The 21,228-nt window shown below is 40.4% G+C and overlaps 1 protein-coding gene across 3 annotated transcripts in view; it reads left to right on the top strand.

The window, feature by feature from the left end:
* EFHC2 (EF-hand domain containing 2) overlaps positions 1-21,228 on the top strand; it is a 326,643-nt gene that overhangs the window by 101,809 nt on the left and 203,606 nt on the right. For all 3 annotated transcript variants that reach the window (XM_088833699.1, XM_088833698.1, XM_055393577.2), the window contains one exon: positions 7,968-8,156. In XM_088833699.1, the coding sequence (XP_088689825.1) occupies positions 7,968-8,156 (189 nt within the window). The remainder of the gene's footprint in view (positions 1-7,967; positions 8,157-21,228) is intronic.

The raw sequence follows: 21,228 nt of genomic DNA, 5'->3' as shown, positions 1-21,228 counted from the left end.
CACTGGAGTGGGTTGCCATTTCCTTCTCCCTCCAATGCTATGTGTCCTTCCCAAATCCATATGTTGAACCCTAACCCCCCAGTGTGATGGTGTTTAGAGATGAGGTCATTAGGTTTAGATGAGATCATGAGGATGGGGCCCCCATAGTGAAATTTGTACCCTTATGGGAAGAGACACCAGAGAGCTTTCTGTCTCTCTCACTGCCCTGTGAGGACACAGGGAGACATTGGCAGTCTTCAAGGCAAGAATAGAACCCTCACTGGGCAACTGAATTGGCCAGCACTCTTGTGTTAGACTTCCCAGGCTCCAGAACTGTGAGAAATTAGTTTCTGTTGTTTCAGTCACAACACCTACGGTCATTTATTACGACAGCCTACACACGTCTGGTTTATTGCTTCAAAGAAGTGAAATGACATGAAGATCCACCATAGTGTACTTAGCCATGAAGCCGTATTTTCTTATCCATTTTATCAACATATTTATCAAGGTTTTTTCCAACTTTCCCAAAATATAGTATGTCCCATACATACAAACCTTCAAGTTGTGGGCTTTCAAAGATGTGAATGTGTGTTCTATCAACACTAGGCATGAGTGAAATTGTAGCTTAGACTTACAAACTTACTTTGTTGGACTTACAAATGGACTTATGAATGTGCTCTTTGAATGGAACTTGTTTGTATATAGATGACCTACTGTACCATTACACATTCTCATATATCTTCATTTATTGGCTACTGTGAGAATTTCTCTGAGATACATATCCAGGAGTAAGATTCTTGAATCATAGGGAATACACATGCCTAGTTTTGCCAAGTAGTACCACATTGCTTTCCAGAATGATAGTTAACTGTCCCATCAGCAGAGCATTAGGGTTCCTGTTTCCCTCTTCTCCTGTACAATTCATCCCAATTCTCCAGGCTCAAGACAGTATCCAACTACCTGAAGGACCTCAACACTATTACTCCAGCCCATCAGTTTATGGCTCAGTGTAGATAGACTTACCAGAGATTAGGGTCAATGAGCTCAGATTCAGATGCAGGCTCCACTATTTACCATATAATCATGGGTTTGCTAGTCAACTTATCTCTGCCTCTGTAAAATGGCTGTAATAATGCCTATCACATAGTTTTGTGATGGCAAAATTAGGTAGTGCATATAAAGATTCCCAGGTGGCAGAGTGATAAAGAATCCTCCTGCTAATGCAGGAGACCCAAGAGATGTAGGTTTGATTCCTGGGTCAGGAATATCCGCTGGAGGAGGAAATGGCAACCCACTCCAGTATTCTTGCCTGGAAAATCCCATGGTCAGAGGAGCCTGGCAGGCTATAGTCCATGGGGTCGCAAAGAGCTGGAGACAACTGAGCGACTGAGCATGTATGCAAATGGTATACCTCATGGTAAGTGGTCAAAAATGGAAGTCTACTGCTTCCTAGTTGTTTTAGTTATCTAAATCTTGACTCCTCAGCCAGATGGTGGGTTTCCTCTTTAAGGCACGGCTGACTTTTATGCTTATTTTAAATAGTATATCTGGCACAAGACTTCCCAGGTGGCACTAGTGGTAAAGAACCTGCCTGCCAATGCAGGAGCCACAGGAGACTGGGTTCAATCCCTGGGTTGGGAAGATTCCCTGGAGGAGGGCACAGCAACCCACTCCAGTATTCTTGCCTGGAGAATCCCATGGACAGAGGAGCCTGGTGGGCTACAGTCCAGGGGGTTGCAAAGAGTTGGACGTGACTAAGAGACTTTGCATGCATGCATGTGTATCTGGCACAAAGTTAGGAATATAGTAAATGTTTAACAAACATTTGTTGGTTTGACCTGAGATGAGTTTGTGATTACCCAAAATACTTGCTTTGAAAGAGGGAACATTATTATAAAATTCAGTGTTATTCTACCATTCATTTTAACCAACCCAGCTTTTGCTTTGCTATGGTGATTTGGGACTGACTTATGGTAAACTGAGTGTTGTGTATGAGTGTGTGCCAGAGGGGATTGGGGCGGTGGTGGAGGTTGTGGCAATGGATTCTCTATGGGACAGAGCCAGGCTGCTGGTCACCATCCTAACCGCTGCCTCTAGCTTTCCTCCAGCAGCCTTCTACCTGGGTTGTTTGTCTTCCTGGGCATCTGTGTGGCCCTGACTCTCCTGAGCAAGGCTACTCAGGCCCTTCCCTGTTCTTCCAGGCTTCCTTCACTATAAAAAAAAATGAGGTCTCGTATTTTCCTTTTAATTTTTGGGTATTTAATTTTTATTAATATTAATTGATTTGTTGTTGTTGTTCAGTGGCTAAGTCATGTCCGACTCTTTGCGACCCCATGGACTGCAGCACGCCAGACCTCCTTGTCCTTCACTGTCTCCCACAGTTTGATCAAACTTATTTCCATTGAGTCGATGATGCCATCCAACCATTTCGTCCTCTGCCACCCACTTCTCTTCCTGCCCTCAGTCTTTCCCAGCATTAGTGTCTTTTCCAATGAGTCGGCTCTTTGCATCAGGTGGACAACGTATTGGAGCTTCAGCATCAGTCCTTCCAATGAGTATTCAGGGTTGACTTCCTTTAGGATTGACTAGTTTGATCTCCTTGCTGTCCAAGAGACTCTCAAGAGTCTTCTCCAGCACCACAGTTTGAAAGCATCAGTTCTTCAGTGCTCAGCCTTCTTTGTATAGTTGCAGGTGAAAAATGTAATGATTCCATCTTTGTATATATTGCAAAATGATCACAATAAGTCTGGTTAGCATCTACTATCACACAATAGTTATGGGTTTTTTGTTTTCTGGTGATGAGAATTTTCCAGCTTTACTCTATTTGACACTCTCAAATATATACCAATAGTACAGTATTAACTATAGTCACCATGCTGTGTATTACATCCTCATGACTTATTTATTTTATAATTGAACGTTTGTACATTTTGATCACCTTCACCCATTTTGCCCACCCCCACCCTCTACCTCTGGCAACCACCAGTCGGTTCTCTGTATCTATGAGCTTGTTTATTTTTTATTCTTTTTAACATTCCACATATAGATGCAATCATATGATACTTGTTTTTCTCTGTCTGACATTTCACTTAGCATTATGCCCTTAGGGTTCATCCATGTTGCTGCAAGTGGCAGGTTTTCATTCTTTTTTATGGCTGAATAATATAATAATATTAATTCATCTGTCAGTGTTCACTTTAGGTTGTTTCTATTTTGGCTATTGTAAATAATGCTACAGATGGACATGGAGTGTACATATCTTTTCAAGTTAGTATTTTTATTTTCTTTGAATAAATACCCAGAAGTAGAATTGCTGAGTCATGTGGTAGTTCTATTTTTAATTTTTAAAGGAACTTCCATACTATTTTCCATAGTGGCTACACCAATATATATTCTCACCACCAGTGCACAAGGGTTCCCTTCTCTCCACATCCTTGCCAACACATGTTATTTCTTACCTTTTTGACAAAATAGCCATCCTAACAGGTGTGAGGTGGTGTCTCATTAGGGATTTGATTTGCTTTTCCTTAATGAGTAGTGATATTGCACATCTTCTTATGTACCTGTTGACCAGTTGAATATCTTCTTTGGAAAAATATGTGTTCACATCCTTTGTCCACTTTTTAATCAGATTTTTTGTTATTGAGTTGTATAAGTTCTTTATATATTTTGGATATTAATTCCTTTTCATGTATATTATTTGCAAATATTTTATCCCATTTCATAGGTTGCCTTGAAACAAAGTAGTATTTTTGAACTTCCTTTCAGACTTACTGCCAATGCATCGTGTTTTGCAAGAGGCTGTTGCCCTGGATCTATATAATCCTGGCAAAGTATTCAAGTTCAAGCAGCAAATTCAGGATACTTTTGTTACCTCTAGGGAGGGAGACAAGGAGCATGAACTCTGAGAGAGGGCTTATATTTATTTTTTAAATATTTTATTTTTATTGGAGCATAATTGATTTACAAGATTGTGTTACTTTGAGGTACACAGTAAAGTGATTCAGTTTTACATATATGGTGGGCTTCCTAGGTGGCTCAGTGGTAAAGAATCCACCTGCCAATGTAGGAGATGCAAGAGATGTGGGCTTGATCCCTGGGTTGGGAAGATCCCCTGGAGGAGAAAATGACAATCCGCTCCAGTATTCTTGCTTGGAAAATTCCATGGACAAAGGAGCTTGGCGTGCTACAGTCCATTGGGTCACAAAGAGTTGAATATGACTGAGCAGACACACACACACATACATATAGCAAAGTGATTCAGTTATACATATATGATACATATGTTCATTCGTTTTTATATTTTTTTCTATATAGGTTACTGTAGAATATTGAGTAGAGTTCCCTGTGTTATACAGTAGATCCTTCTTGGTTTTCTGTCATATATATAGTAGTGTGTTCATCTACAAATAATCTTATGATATCACTCATATGTGGAATCTAATTTAAAAAAAAAATACAAATGAACTCATTTACAAAACAGAAGCAGACTTCCAGATATTGAAATCAGGAACTTGGGATGAGTGAGAGCTTTAATTGTATCTGAAATGTTCTATTTTTTCTACAGGGCTGTGGTGTACATGGATGTTCATAATATGATATATGATACAACAAATATATTAATATATCACATATAAATATGTGATATTTATTATATCATATATCATGTATTATCATGGATATTATATTCATTTGAATTTGCTGCTTATCATTTGTATGCTTATATTATCCATAAATAACCCTGTGTTTTTGAATATTTTCAGACTTTATATAAGGTGAAGTGATCAAATTTTGTGTCCTACTACCTTTTTTTTGCTTGACAATTTTTGAAATTTGTCCATATTGATGCATATAATTTTAGACCTCTGTATTTATATTCCATTTTATAAAAAGAACACAATTGAGGTATCTTTTCTGCTACTGATAGACATTTAGATTGTTTCCTATTTTTCTGTAACCGATAATCTGATTTATAGCTCCCCATGCAAGGGGCAGAAGATATTTAGAAGTGGACATGCTAGGTGTCTGGGCAAGCATGCACCTTTCACTTTGCTAGGTATTGCCATATCTTTCCTCAGATTGATTTTTCTGCTTTACTTTTCTACTAGCAGTGTATGCACATTGGTGTTGGCCCACATCTTTGCCAATCCTTGGAAGCATTATCTGGGCTTTGCCCTCTCTGCTCAGATCCTCAGAAAAGATGTGAGGGGAAGTGGGGAAGAGGGAGGGCAAGATTCTACAATTAGGAGGAGAATGTCAGCTCTGACGAATTTCCTGTGACACTTACTTTAACGAGGAAAATATTTTATTCTCCATTTTGATGAAGATGGACATCACCAGATGGTCAACACCGAAATCAGATTGATTATATTCTTTGCAGCCAAAGATGGAGAAGCTGTATACAGTTAGCAAAAACAAGACCAGGAGCTGACTGTGGCTCAGATCATGAACTCCTTATTGCCAAATTCAGACTGAAATTGAAGAAAGTAGGGAAAACCACTAGACCATTCAGGTATGACCTAAATCATATCCTTTATGATTATACAATGGAAGTGAGGAATAGATTTAAGGGACTAGATCTGATAGATAGAGTGCCTGATGAACTCTGGACGGAGGTTTGTGACATTGTAAAGGAGACAGGGACCAAGACCATCCCCATGGAAAAGAAATGCAAAAAATCAAAATGGCTGTCTGAGGAGGCCTTACAAATAGCTGTGAAAAGAAGAGAAGTGAAAAGCAAAGGAGAAAAGGAAAGATATAAGCATCTGAATGCAGAGTTCCAAAGAATAGCAAGGAGAGATAAGAAAGCCTTCCTCAGTGATCAATGCAAAGAAATAGAGGAAAACAACAGAATAGGAAAAACAAGAGATCTCTTCAAGAAAATTAGAGATTCCAAGGGAACATTTCATGCAAAGATGGGCTCGATAAAGGACAGAAATGGTATGGACCTAACAGAAGCAGAAGATATTAAGAAGAGGTGGCAGGAATACACAGAAGAACTGTAGAAAAAAGATCTTCACGACCAAGATAGTCACGATAACGTGATCACTGACCTAGAGCCAGACATCTTGGAATGTGAAGTCAAGTGGGCCTTAGAAAGCATCACCTCGAACAAAGCTAGTGGAGGTGATGGAATTCCAGTTGAGCTATTTCAAATCTTGAAAGATGATGCTGTGAAAGTGCTGCACTCAATATGCCAGCAAATTTGGAAAACTCAGCAGTGGCCACAGGACTGGAAAAGGTCAGTCTTCATTCCAATCCCAAAGAAAGGCAATGCCAAAGAATGCTCAAACTACTGCACAATTGCACTCATCTCATACGCTAGTAAAGTCATGCTCAAAATTCGCCAAGCCAGGCTTCAGCAACATGTGAACCGTGAACTCCCAGATGTTCAAGCTGGTTTTAGAAAAGGCAGAGGCACCAGAGATCAAATTGCCAACATCCGCTGGATCATGGAGAAAGCAAGAGAGTTCCAGAAAAACATCTATTTCTGCTTCATTGACTATGCCAAAGCCTTTGACTGTGTGGATCACAATAAACTGTGGAAAATTCTGAAAGAGATGGGAATCCCAGACCACTTGACCTGCCTCTTGAGAAACCTGTATGCAGGTCAGGAAGCAACAGTCAGAACTGGACATGGAACAACAGACTGGTTCCAAATAGGAAAAGGAGTGCGTCAAGGCTGTATATTGTCATCGTGCTTATTTAACTTATATGCAGAGTACATCATGAGGAACGCTGGGCTGGAAGAAGCACAAGCTGGAATCAAGATTGCTGGGAGAAATATCAATAACCTCAGAGCAGATGACACCACCCTTATGGCAGAAAGTGAGGAGGAACTCAAAGGCCTCTTGATGAAAGTGAAAGAGGAGAGTGAAAAGGTTGGCTTGAAGCTCAACATTCAGAAAACAAAGATCATGGCATCTGGTCCCATCACTTCATGGGAAGTAGATAGAAAAAGAGTGGAAACAGTGTCAGACTTTATTTTTGGGGGCTCCAAAATCACTGCAGATGCTGATTGCAGCCATGAAATTAAAAGATGCTTGCTCCTTGGAAGGAAAGTTATGACCAACCTTGATAATATATTAAAAAGCAGAGACATTACTTTGCCAACCAAGGTCCGTCTAGTCAAGGCTATGGTTTTTCCCGTGGTCATGTATGGATGTGAGAGTTGGACTATGAAGAAAGCCGATCGCCGAATAATTGATGCTTTTGAACTGTGGTGTTGGAGAAGACTCTTGAGAGTCCCTTGGGCTGCAAGGAGATCCAACCAGTCCATTCTAAGGGAGATCGATCCTGAGTGTTCATTGGAAGGACTGATGCTAAAGCTGAATCTGCAATACTTTGGCCACCTCATGCGACGAGTTGACTCACTGGAAAAGACTCTGATGCTGGGAAAGGTTGGGGTCGGGAGGGGAAGGGGACGACCGAGAATGAGATGGCTGGATGGCATCACTGACTCTGTTGACATGAGTTTGAGTGAACTCCGGGAGTTGGTGATGGACAGGGAGGCCTGGCGTGCTGTGATTCATGGGGTCGCGGAGAGTCGGACACGACTGAGCGACTGAACTGAACTGAACTGAATATTTCAATTTCTGTGGGAAAACTGTTACATTTTTTAGTCTGAAGTAGAGAAGTTTCTTTTTTCCCCCCTGTTTGCATTCTTGGCAAATAAGTGGAATAGACCAATTAGCAAGTTAATGTCCTAAATGTTCACTTGCAGTAATAGTTATTTTGAAATGTTTTAAATAGCATGAAGCATTGGGTTTGTTCTTATTGCTTTTCAAGGTTTTGAATTTGTTAAAATGAATTGAATTTAAAATGAGGCACAAGTTTATGGTGAAGATTGATCATAATTATTTGCCACTCTAATTTGCATTTTGTAATGGGAAAAATAAATGATGGGAAATGTGTTTACCTTTTAAAACAAATATGAAAAGGCAGAATGAATAACTTTGGCCATTTTGGGTTGTCTCTTACGTTCACAGATGGGAAAAGAGAAGTTCCACAAATCTCAACACTGGGGCTTTTGCAACAACGTTAGGATGCTGGTGAGTGAAGATAAACCAGGAATAGGTGGAGAACTGCTTCTTGGACAGAAGATAAAGCCAAAATACAGTGTATTTCCTAAAGGAATGGGAATTGACTCACCATCTTGGGTGGCTTTCGATAAACAGGTAAGTCACGTGACTTTGGGAGACATGCAGTCTTAAAATGTTCAGTTCAGTTCAGTTGCTCAGTTGTGTCCGACTCTTTGTGACCCCATGAATCACAGCACGCCAGGCCTCCCTGTCCATCACCAACTCCCAGAGTTCACTCAAACTCATGTCCATTGGGTTGGTGATGCCATCCAGCCATCTCATTCTCTGTCGTCCCCTTCTCCTCCTGCCCCCAATCCTTCCCAGCATCAGAGTCTTTTCCAGTGAGTCAACTTGTCGCATGAGGTGGCCAAAGTATTGGACTTTCAGCTTTAGCATAGTCCTTCCAGTGAACACCCAGGATTGATCTCCTTTAGAATGGCCTGGTTGGATCTCCTTGCAGTCCAAGGGACTCTCAAGAGTCTTCTCCAGCACCACAGTTCAAAAGCATCAATTCTTTGACTGTCAGCTTTCTTCATAGTCCAACTCTCACATCCATACATGACCACAGGAGAAAACATAGCCTTAACTAGACGGACCTTTGTTGGCAAAGTAATGTCTCTGCTTTGTAATATACTATCTAGGTTGGTCATAACTTTACATGTACATAAATATTAAGTAGATTTGAGAAAATGTGTCCTCAATGTAAATGTTCATCTGAAATGACATGAAAGTACTCTAAACAAGGAAAAGTTATCCCTGATTCTGTTTCTGACCAGGCACATTGGTCGCAGGATGCCTGATGTTCATCACCTTTCATGGTAAATGCTTATCAACCATTCTCTCATCTTCTGTCCTAGACAGGATAGTGTCCTTCATTAGACAGTAAAGGTCTAGTCAGACTGCCACTTTTGCTTAGCGATTGCCATTAACTAAAGAATTTTGTGTGATTCTGAATGTGCCATTGAATGCAACAGGAAAATGCCTTCTTGTCTTTTCTCCATACTAATTATGGTTCCCCATCCTTAAGGACCAAGGGTGACAGGGCCAGAATTGTAGAAGTGAAGGAAAGAGGTGCCATTATTAGACAACAGTCTGAAGTTTTTGTGATGTGTGTTTGTGTACATAACACATGCACATATACTGGCGTATTTACAATTGAAGTAGGCAGTTTGAATATCTAAAAAGGGACTAAGAGCAAAGGGAGAAAACCCAAAGTGGCCAGTTGTTTCCCACAAGGCAGCTGTGTGGATATGCTCTGTTTTATCACACAGCTCTGTGTCACCATGGCCCCATGGTCTGTTTTCCGAGAATTTGTTATTCAATTATTTAGGTCCTATAAATAAAAACTAACTCAGGACTAAAGAATTCAAACATTAGTATGCTAAACTTACCAGGTAGTCTTTAGCAGCCTTAACATGGGGACTGGTTGGCAATGCTTTGATTCCAATTAAAATGTCTTCAGATTTTGCAGAAGAGACATATTCCATGTCATCCAAGTTAGGGTCAATCAGAGCACACACTTCTTTTGAAGTCCAGTTCTGACACTTATGGAGATTTAACAGACCATGGGAAAGCTTCTTTCTTAGGAAACCTTCTCTACTTTGAATGTGGACCAATATTTCGCTTTCTTCTTAAAATTTATTTATTTGGCTGTGTGGGATCTTCATTGCATCATGTGAGATCTTGCACGGACTCTCTAGACGTGGTGTGTAAGCTCAGAAGTTGTAGCACATGGGTTTAGTTGCTCTGTAGCGTGTGGGATCTTAGTTCCCCGACCAGGGATTGAACCCCTGTCCCTGGCATTGGCAGGTAGATTCTTAACCTCTGGACCCAACTACCAGTGAAGTTCTCAATATTTCTCTTTTTTGGATTATTTTTAGTATATACCTGGCTTAATGCTGGACCTAGGGTTCAGAAACACTTTCTGGGCTGACTTACTTGAGTGGCTCATGCATGGTTTCCTGTTAATATCAATCTTATAGGTGTTTGCACATCATCATTGTAGAATATTTAATTTGCAAGCATCAAAGAAAAGATTCTGTTTTTACTTATGTCAAAAAGAGTGTATTGAGAATAGTTTAATCCACCAACTAATAAATAATGTAGGCCACAATATATTAAACTATTCTCTTGCATTTAAAGTTGAAAATTCATTTTATTTCATGTTTTCTCAATGTTTAATATGTGCTTTTGAGTCTGTTTTATAGTCTTTTAATTACTTATAAAATTGTGTAGAATATTTAATGAAGTTGGAATAATTTTAGCTTCAAACTACTTGAGAAAATGAAGAGCTTACTCATTTCAGGCCTAAATAAATGCAACATAATTCAGTTATTTTGTTGGTCAACTTCAATTAAATATTCATTGAGCTTTAAATGAGACACTAAGACTATGAAATATTTACATGCTCTGATGAGATTGTGAACTACAGATTGGATCCTGGTTAATACCCAGAGCAAATTAGAAAGCACTTTTGGCATTTGTGGCTTAACAAAACAAGTCAACACCTGTTAATCATTTTTCTTGAAAATGAGACACTTTCAACTCGAATCCATTTTTCCAACAGCTTTTAATCATAGCAATATATCTAGGGCTATGTTCTCAAACAATACAAAGTAGGAATAAAGGCAGATTTTTGGAAAGTGCATCAAAATTAATATCTGTAGTAAATGCTCTTGATCCTCCCCACCCCCAATGGGCACCCCACCCCCACAGCTAGTCCAGCAAGTGCTTCGGCTAACAACTCATTCCTATAACCCTCCATGGAATGTTGTTCTTGGCCAGTGGACATTGCATCACCCAGAGAGTTCACCTGGGAGGTTATCATGGCCACTTACTTCAGCATAGGATGGGGTAGCAAATGGCTGACTGATTTGTCAATGGTGAAAGGCTGAGCTTCTTTCATGGGATAATTCTGTGTCACGCTTGATTTAGGCTCATGACCCCTTGTGCATTACAAAAGTAAAGTGTTGCTCAGCTTTGTCCAGCTCTTTGAGACCCTATAGATTGTAGCCCACCAGGCCCCTCTGTATATGGTATTCTCCAGACAAGAATACTGGAGTGGGTTTGCCATGCCTTCCTGCAGGGGATCTTCCTGACCCAGGGATCGAACCCAGCTCTCCTGCATTGCAGACAGATTCTTTACTGTCTGAGCCATGAGGGAAGCCCTCCTTGTTCATTAAGCCTAGGCAAAATTTCATATGAGAATGCATCCTCCCTTGGATCATTTCCCTTCCCTTGGCTGTTCCTCTCACTCCCTTACAAGTTTCTCCCAAGAGTATGCCCTTAATAATAAATCAAACACACCTAAACCCCTGTTTCAGACTCTGCTTCTATGGAGCCCAACCTGAGATAATATTCCAGTTTCTGTCCATAATTCTAAAAGTGACCATGAAAACATTCTGCTCAGGCAGACCATCAGATTATAAGCAGAGAAGATGCTATTTGCAGTCACTCAAAACAGCCAGCATTTGTGATCCTCATGGCAGACATTTCTAGCTCTTTTTTCTTTACTCTCCCCTTTATTCTTGTGGAGAGAAGGCCAGTTTTATTCAGGCTGGAGATGTGCACACTTACACTCATTTGTGTTCCCAGGCTCCCTACAGCTACGGCTGGCCACTTGGCTCACTTCTAGCTAATGATAACGTGACTTAAAGCTTATTAGGGTAATTGTGGTTGTTCAGTCGCTCAGCCCTGTCCGACTCTTTGCAACCCCATGGACTGCAGCACGTCAGGCTTCACTGTCTATCACCAACTCCTGGAGCTTGCTCAAATGCATGTTCATCAAGTCAGTGATGTCATCCAACCATCTCATCCTCTGTCATCTCCTCTTCTTCCTGCCTTTAGTCTTTCCCAGCATTAGAGTCTTTTCCAATGAGTCAGCTCTTTGCATCAGGTGGCCAAAGGGTGGGGCTCTTGGGAAAGTGATTTTTCTAATTAAAGGTGTCAGGCTCAGCTGATATGTTTTTCCTGCTGTGTTTTCTGGTCTGGAAGTAGGATGTAATTCCTCGGGGCACAGCAGCCATCTTGTGAATACAGCAGAGATAAAGGGAATCTAGGGCCCTGATGGCATCAAGTGACTACTGTTTCAGGCCTGGGCCGTGTCTCTCTGGACATCTTATTAAATGAGAAAAGTCAACCCCTATTTTAGAGGTTCTCAACCTAGGGAGACTTTTGGAAATGTCTGGCGGTGTTTTGAGTTGTCCCAATGACTGGGAGAATTGGACTATGATAAAACAAGTGAGGCACTTGTCTTGAGTAAAGAATTTAAGGGGTGCCCCTAAACTCAGTAATCAGCCAGGTAATATTGTAATGAAATAATTTAAAAAATTTAGCTTATATTTTTTTATTTTTAAATTATGGAAATATGACAACACATTTACAAGAAACTTGGAAAAATACAGAACAAGTTGACATATACTTCCACTATATATTACAATTATTAAAAGTCGATGAATTAAGACTTTTTAGTTGGAGTTTCAATATCAAACTCTCAAAAGCCAATATATTGAATATACAGAGAAGTAGAAGGATAGAGTAGACCTGAAAAGCTCTGTGAACCAATTCAACATAATTAAGATTTATACAATTTTCACACAACAGTAGGATACAAATTCTATTCAAATTCCCATGAAGTACTATTAAAATTAATGCAAAAATTCAGGATGAACAAAATAGCATGTTAAATAAAGACAGGATCAGTAACTGTGTCATGCTGAGCCATATTGGAGCCTGAGGCAAAAGGGAAAATCAGTAGTGCTGATTCTGTCTTTATTTAACATGGTGGTATTTTGTTCATCCTGGATTTCTGGCATTAGTTTTGATGTTTTTAATTGCCTCGCCCTAGGGCCAGACCTGACACAGAAGTGCTGCTGGTATTTGAGTAGCTGGGACCCAGCTTTGTATTTTACATCCTGCAACTTGGGGAGGGCAACCCCCCAACTGGGGATAATATTCTACCTAAAATGCAAATACCATGCCCATTGAGAAACACAGCCCTAACGTGTTTTTAAGCTTCCCTTGTAGCTCAGTTGGTAAAGAACCTGCCTGCAATGCAGGAGACCCAGGTTTGATTCCTGGGTTGGGAAGATCCCCCAGAAAAGGAAATGGCAACACTCTCCAGTATTCTTTTCTGGAGCGTCCCATGGACAGAGGAACGTGGCAGGCTACAGTCCATGGGGTTTTAAGAGTAGGACATGACCTAGCGACTAAACCACCACCTGCATGCTTTTAAAACCCTTGCCAGTGGGAGGATTTATGCAAGTAGCCAAACACAGTTTTGCCTGATACTGCACCCACTGCCCAAAGACTAATTATTTTGTTGAATTTGTTTAAATATAAGCAAGCGCATATGCACTCAACAAGTTAGTTCCAGTCAACATCCCAGGAAGAAGCAAACATGGATGACTGTTCTCATTCTTTAAATGCCACCCATTTGCAAAATGTGGGGCAGAGATAGTGTTCTGAGGCTGCATGTTGGAGGCACTGGAACTAACTAATATCTTTGTGATTGTGGCTTTGTCACCTTCCCTCTCTGAGCCTCAGTTTCCTTGACTGTGAGGCGGGACTTGGCTAGCTGGTTGCTTAATACCCCCTTACCTTTAGCAGTCTGTGCCTAAGACTTGAGTCTTAGTTTGTGGCATGTAGTCTGTGACTAAAGGCAAATTGATCCTAAAATTCAGCCCAGACCCTGATCTCCTGGCCTGGAGCTCTTTCTAATTACATCAGGTACCTACTGCTTTACTGTTGATTGAAGTTTGGCATTTAGTAGTTTAAAATATGCTGCCATTGCTATTGTTAGCTGCTTTTATAAAAAGTCAGACTAGTTAGAAATACTCAAATGACTGAATGTTTTTTAATGACTTTTATCTGGATGTTAAGCATCTTTTACATAGACTACAATTATGCTTTCATTTCTCTTCATTTGTCAATAGCTCCTAGTTAGCCTAATTTGTTTGCTGCTTTGCAAATGACTCTGTTATAGTAAGTGGCAGGGTAAAGGTTGATCCTATGGGGTATGCATGCATTTAAAATATCATTTCATTTTTTCCATCTACTGTAAACATAATGATTATAATCAAAACTACTGACCATAGAATTGGAATCTTAATAACTTTGGATTTGTTGATAAGGGGTTTATGGTGAGCTGATTGTTTATGTAGTACTGTGTGGCTCTTTATGCTTTGAACAATATAAAAATAACAATTTATAACCTGGAGGGGGAAGGAACAAGATGGCAGAGGAATAGGACGGCAAGACCACTCTCTGCCCCACAAATTCATCAAAAAAACATTTGAACGCAGAGTAAAGTCCACAAAACAACTTCTGAATGATGACAGAGGACATCAGGCACCCAGAAAAGCAGCCCATTGTCTTCAAAAGCAGGTAGGAAAAAAACATAAAAGATAAAAAGAGAGACAAAAGAGGTAAGGATGAAGCTCCGTCCTGGGAAGGGAGGCTTTAAAAAGAGAAAAGTTTCCAAACACTAGGAAACACTCTCACTGGCTAGTCTGTGGTGAGCCTTGGAACCTCAGAGGGCCACATAACAGGGAGGAAAAAGAAATAATTAAAACCCACAGATTACCCACCAAATGGTAACTCCCAGCGGAGAAGCAGCGCAGACGCCTGCATACGCCATTAGCAAGCGGGGGCTGGGCAGGGAGGAGCCGGCTGAACTGTTTACAGAGAGGACTGGGCTTGAATGCTGCGAGAACAATCTGAGAGAACAAACTGGGGATAGCAAAGCAGACTGGGATAGCTACCCCACGAAAAGGCGGAAAGCTCTAACCTAAGACTCCGCCAGCCCTGCTCACAGAACAAAGGGCTGAGCAGAGCGAGCCAGCTGCGGTGGGCCCATCCCCCATCCCCTGCCGAGACAGGCAGGGAGGTCAGCCAGAGCCGGAGGGGGCAACCGCAGCCCCAGAAAGGCATCCAATACAAACTGCAGGCAGGCTTATTGCTAATCAAGACTTCTTGGGCTCGGGCCGGTCGATATCCGCCTGAGAAGGTGCGCTGGTTGTACACCCAGAAAACCGAGTGGCAGGGACTGGGGAGGCAATAATTCACAGCGACCGCGCTTGCCAAACACCTGGTCACTGAGCTGCTCAGACCGGGGAAGGCACAAAACGCAGGCCCAACCAAGTCTGCGCCTTTGTGGAGTACCCGAGAAACTGAACTTGAGATGCTCAGACCTGGGAAGTGCATACAACCCAGCGCTGGCCTCGGACAGTTCCCAGCAGATCAATCTAGAGCCTGTGCAGTGTAGACTGGGACAACACATGTGCTGTGAGTGGGGGCAAACCCAGTGTGGCTGAGACGCTGCGAGCACTCCCCACAGACGCCGGAGATATTTGTCTGCAGCGTTCCTCCCTTCCCAGAACAGGACTGAACAACTGAGCCTTAAAAAGTGTCCACCCGCCCCCTAGTGTCAGGGCGGAAATTAGACACTGAAGAGACCAGCCAACAGAAGCTAAAACAGAGGGAACCACCTTGGAAATGACAAATAGAGAAGTCTAGAGACTACTCCAAGAATAAGACCAAAAACCAGAGGCAAGAGGCTTAAGCCCGAATCCTGAGAACACCAGAGAACTCCTGACTCCAGGGAACATTAATCGATAGGAGCTCATCAAACGCCTCCACTAAAACCAAGCACCACCCAAGGGTCAAAAAATTCCAGAGCAAAACATACCACACAAATTCTCCAGCAACACAGGAAAATAGCCCTGAGCTTCAATATACAGGCTGCCCAAAGTCACTCCAAACCCACTGACATCTCATAACTCATTACTGGACACTTCATATCACTCCAGAGAGAAGAAATCCAGCTCCACCCACCAGAACACCAACAAAAGCTTCCCTAACCAGGGAACTTTGACAAGTCACCCGTCCAACCCCACACACAGTGAGGAAACTACATAATAAAGAGAACTCCACAAACTGCCAGAAGAGGGAAAGGCCACCCCAAGCAGAGCAATATAAGCAAGATGAAGAGGCAGAGAAATACCCAGCAAGTAAAGGAACAAGATAAATGCCCACCAACACAAACAAAAGAGGAAGACATAGGGAATCTACCTGGTAAAGAATTTCGAATTTTGATGGTGAAAATGATTCAAAATCTTGAAAGCAAAATGGAGTTACAGATAAATAACCTGGAGAAAAGGATTGAGAAGATGGAAGAAAGGTTTAACAAGGACTTAGAGGAAATAAAAAAGAGTCAATATACAATGAATAATGCAATGGATGAGATCAGAAACACTCTGGAGGGAACAAACAGTAGAATAACAGAGGCAGAAGACAGGATAAGCGAGCTAGAAGGTAGAATTGTAGAAATAAATGAAACAGAGAGGAAAAAAGAAAAAAGAATTAAAAGAAAGAAGACAATATTAGAGACCTCTGGGACAATGTTAAACACTCCAACATTCGAATCATAGGAGTCCCAGAAGAAGAAGACAAAACGAAAGACCATGAGAGAATACTTGAGGAGATAATAGTTGAAAACTTCCCTAAAATGTGGAAAGAAATAATCACCCAAGTCCAAGAAACCCAGAGAGTCCCCAACAGGATAAACCCAAGGCAAAATACTCCAAGACACATATTAATCAAATTAACAAAGATCAAACACAAAGAACAAATATTAAAATCAGCGAGGGAAAAGCAGCAAATAACACACAAGGGGATCCATAAGAATAACAGCTGATCTTTCAACAGAAACTCTTCAGGCCAGGAGGGAATGGCAAGACATACTTAAAGTGATGAAAGAAAATAACCTACAGCCCAGATTACTGTACCCAGCAAGGATCTCATTCAAATATGAAGGAGAAATCAAAAGCTTTACAGACAAGCAAAAGCTGAGAGAATTCAGCATCACCAAACCAGCTCTCCAACAAACACTAAAGGATCTTCTCTAGACAGGAAACACAGAAAGGGTTTATAAACTCAAACCCAAAGCAATAAAGAAAATGGCAATGGGATCGTACTTATCAATAATTACCTTAAACATAAATGGGTTGAATGCCCCAACCAAAAGACATTAAAGGCTGGCTGAATGGATACAAAAACAAGACCCCCATATATGTTGTCTACAAGAGACCCACGTCAAAACGAGGGACACATACACATACAGACTGAAAGTGAAGGGCTGGAAAAAGATATTCCATGCAAATAGAGACCAAAAGAAAGCAGGGGTAGCAATACTCATATCAGATAAAACAGACTTTAAAACAAAGGCTGTGAAAAGTGACAAAGAAGGAAACTACATAATGATCAAAGGATCAATCCAAGATGAAGATATAACAATTATAAATATTTATGCACCCAACATAGGAGCACCGCAATATGTAAGACAATTACTAACAAGTATGAAAGGGGAAATTAACAACAATGCAATAATACTGGGAGATTTTAATACCCCACTTACATCTATGGATAGATCAACTAAACAGAAAATTAACAAGGAAACACAAACGTTAAAGGATACAATAGACCAGTTAGACCTAATAAATCTCTATAGGACATTTCACCCCAAAACAATGAATTTCACCTTTTTCTCAAGCGCACACGGAACATTTTCCAGGATAGATCACATCCTGGGCCATAAATCTAGCCTTGGTAAATTCAAAAAAATTGAAATCATTCCAAGCATCTTTTCTGACCACAATGCAGTAAGATTAGATCTCAATTATGGGAGAAAAACCATTAAAAATGCCAACATATAGAGGCTGAACAACACGCTGCTGAATAATGAACAAATCATAGAAGAAATCAAAAGAGAAATCAAAATATGCATAGAAATGAATGAAAATGAAAACACAACAACCCAAAACCTCTGGGACACTGTAAAAGCAGTGCTCAGGGGGAAGTTCATAGCAATACAGGCACACCTCAAGAAACAAGAAAAAAGTCAACAAAATAACCTAACCCTACATCTAAAGAAACTAGAAAAGGAAGAAATGAAGAACCCCAGGGTTAGTAGAAGGAAAGAAATCGTAAAAATTAGGGCAGAGATAAATGCAAAAGAAACAAAAGAGACCATAGCAAAAATCAACAAAGCCAAAAGCTGGTTCTTTGAGAAGGTAAATAAAATTGACAAACCACCAGCCAGACTCATCAAGAAACAAAGGGAGAAGAACCAAATCAATAAAATTAGAAATGGAAATGGAGAGATCACAACCAACAACACAGAAATACAAAGGATTATTAGAGAATATGATCTGCAATTATATGGCAATAAAATGAATAACCTGGAAGAAATGGACAAATTCCTAGAAAAGTACACCTTTCCAAAACTGAACCAGGAAGAAATAGAAAATCTGAACAGACCCATCACAAGCACAGAATTAAAGGCTGCAATCAGAAATCTTCCAGCAAACAAAAGCCCAGGTCCAGACGGCTTCACAGCTGAATTCTACCAAAAATTCCGTGAAGAGCTAACACCTGTTCTACTCAAACTCTTCCAGAAAATTGCTGATGAAGGGAAACTTCCAAACTCATTCTACGAGGCCACCATCACCCTAATCCCAAAACCTGGTAAAGATCCCACAAAAAAAGAAAACTACAGGCCAATATCACTGATGAACATAGATGCAAAATCCTTAACAAAATTCTAGCAGTCAGAATCCAACAACACATTAAGAAGATCATACATTATGACCAAGTGGGCTTTATCCCAGGAATGCAAGGATTCTTCAATATCTGCAAATCAATCAATATAATACACCACATTAACAAACTGAAAAATAAAAATCATATGATTATCTCAATAGGTGCAGAGAAAGCCTTCGAGAAAATTAAACATCCATTTACGATAAAAACCCTCCAGAAAGTGGGAACAGAAGGGACATATCTCAACATAATAAAAGCTATATATGACAAACCCACAGCAAACATTATCCTCAATGGTGAAAAACTGAAAGCATTTCCCCTAAAGTCAGGAACAAGACAAGGGTGCCCACTCTCACCACTACTATTCAACATAGTTCTGGAAGTTTTGGCTACAGCAATCAGAGCGGAAAAAGACATAAAAGGAATACAAATTGGTAAAGAAGAAGTAAAACTTTCTCTGTTCGCTGATGACATGATTCTCTACACAGAAAACCCTAAAGACTCTACCAGAAAACTACTAGAGCTAATCAATGAATACAGTAAAGTTGCAGGATATAAAATCAACACACAGAAATCACTTGCATTCCTATACACTAATAATGAGAAAACAGAAAGAGAAATTAAGGAAACTATTCCATTCACTGTTGCAATGAAAAAAATTAAATACTTAGGAATATATCTACCTAAGGAAACAAAAGACTTGTACAAAGAAAACTATTAAACACTAGTGAAAGTAATCAAAGAGGACACTAATAGATGGAGAAGTATACCGTGTTCGTGGATTGGAAGAATAAATATTGTAAAAATGAGTATACTATACAAAGTAATTTATACATTCAATGCAATCCCTATCAAGCTACCAGTGGTATTTTTCACAGAGCTAGAACAAATAATCTCACAATTTGTATGGAAATACAAAAAACCTCGAATAGCCAAAGAAATCTTGAGGAAGAAAAATGGAACTGGGGGAATTAACCTGCCAGACTTCAGGCTCTACTACAAAGCCACAGTCATCAAGACAGTATGGTACTCGCATAAAGACAAAAATATAGATCAATGGAACAAAATAGAAAGCCCAGAGATAAATCCATGCACCTATGGACACCTTATCTTTGACAAAGGAGGCAAGAATATAAAATGGACAAAAGACAGTCTCTTTAACAAGTGGTGCTGTGAAAACTGGTCAGCCACTTGTAAAAGAATGAAACTAGAACACTTCCTAACACCATACACCAAAATAAACTCAAAATGGATTAGAGAGCTAAATGTAAGACCAGAAACTATAAAACTCCTAGAGGAGAACGTAGGCAAAACACTCTCTGACAGAAATCACAGCAGGATCCTCCAAGACCCACCTCCCAGAATATTGGAAATAAAAGCAAAAATAAACAAATGGGACCTAATCAAAATCAAAAGCTTCTGCACAGCAAAGGAAACTCTAAGCAAGGTGAAAAGACAGCCTTCAGAATGGGAGAAAATAATAGCAAATGAAGCAACTGATAAAGGATTAATCTCCAAAATATACAAGCAGCTCCTGCAGCTCAATTCCAGAAAAATAAATGACCCAATCAAAAAATGGGCCAAAGAACTAAACAGACATTTCTCCAAAGAAGACAGAAAGATGGCTAACAAACACATGAAAAAATGCTCAACATCCCTCATAATCAGAGAAATGCAAATCAAAACCACAATGAGATACCATTTCACACCAGTCAGAATGGCTGCTATCCAAAAGTCTACATGCAATAAATGCTGGAGAGGGTGTGGAGGGAAGAGAACCCTCTTACACTGTTGGTGGGAATGCAAACTAGTAGAGCCACTATGGAGAACAGTGTGGAGATTCCTCAAAAAACTGGAAATAGAACTGCCATATGATCCAGCAATCGCACTCCTGGACATACACACCGAGGAAACCAGAATTGAAAGAGACACATGTACTCCAATGTTCATTGCAGCACTGTTTATAATAGCCAGGACATGGAAGCAACCTAGATGTCCATCTGCAGACGAATGGATAAGAAAGCTTTGGTACATATACACAATGGAGTATTACTCAGCCATTACAAAGAATGCATTTGAACCAGTTCTAATGAGGTGGATGAAACTAGAGCCTATTATACAGAGTGAAGTAAGCCAGAAAGGAAAACACCAATACAATAGACTAACGCATATATATGGAATTTAGAAAGATGCAAATGATAACCCTGTATACGAGACAGCAAAAGAGACACAGATGTATAAAACAGTCTTTGGGACTCTGTGGGAGAGGGTGAGGGTGGGATGGTTTGGGAGAATGGCATTGAAACATGTATATTATTATATGTGAAATGAATCGCCAATTCAGGGTCGATGCATGTTACAGGATGCTCGGGGCTGGTATGCAGGGATGACCCAGAGGGAGGATAAGGGGAGGAGGGAGGTGGGAGGGGGGTTCGGGAGGGGGAACTCATGTACACCCGGGGCAGATTCATGTCAATGTATGGCAAAACCAACCAATATAATATTGTAAAATAATTAGCCTCCAATAAAAATATAAATTAAAAATAAAACGTAACCTGATCTCTTGGGT

Source organism: Moschus berezovskii, chromosome X, assembly GCF_049115385.1.
Source record: "Moschus berezovskii isolate FMDL1 chromosome X, NW_MosBer_1.0, whole genome shotgun sequence".
Lineage (NCBI taxonomy): Eukaryota > Metazoa > Chordata > Mammalia > Artiodactyla > Moschidae > Moschus > Moschus berezovskii.
Note: the sequence above shows the minus strand (reverse complement) of the source record. Positions and strands in the feature narration are given on the sequence as shown.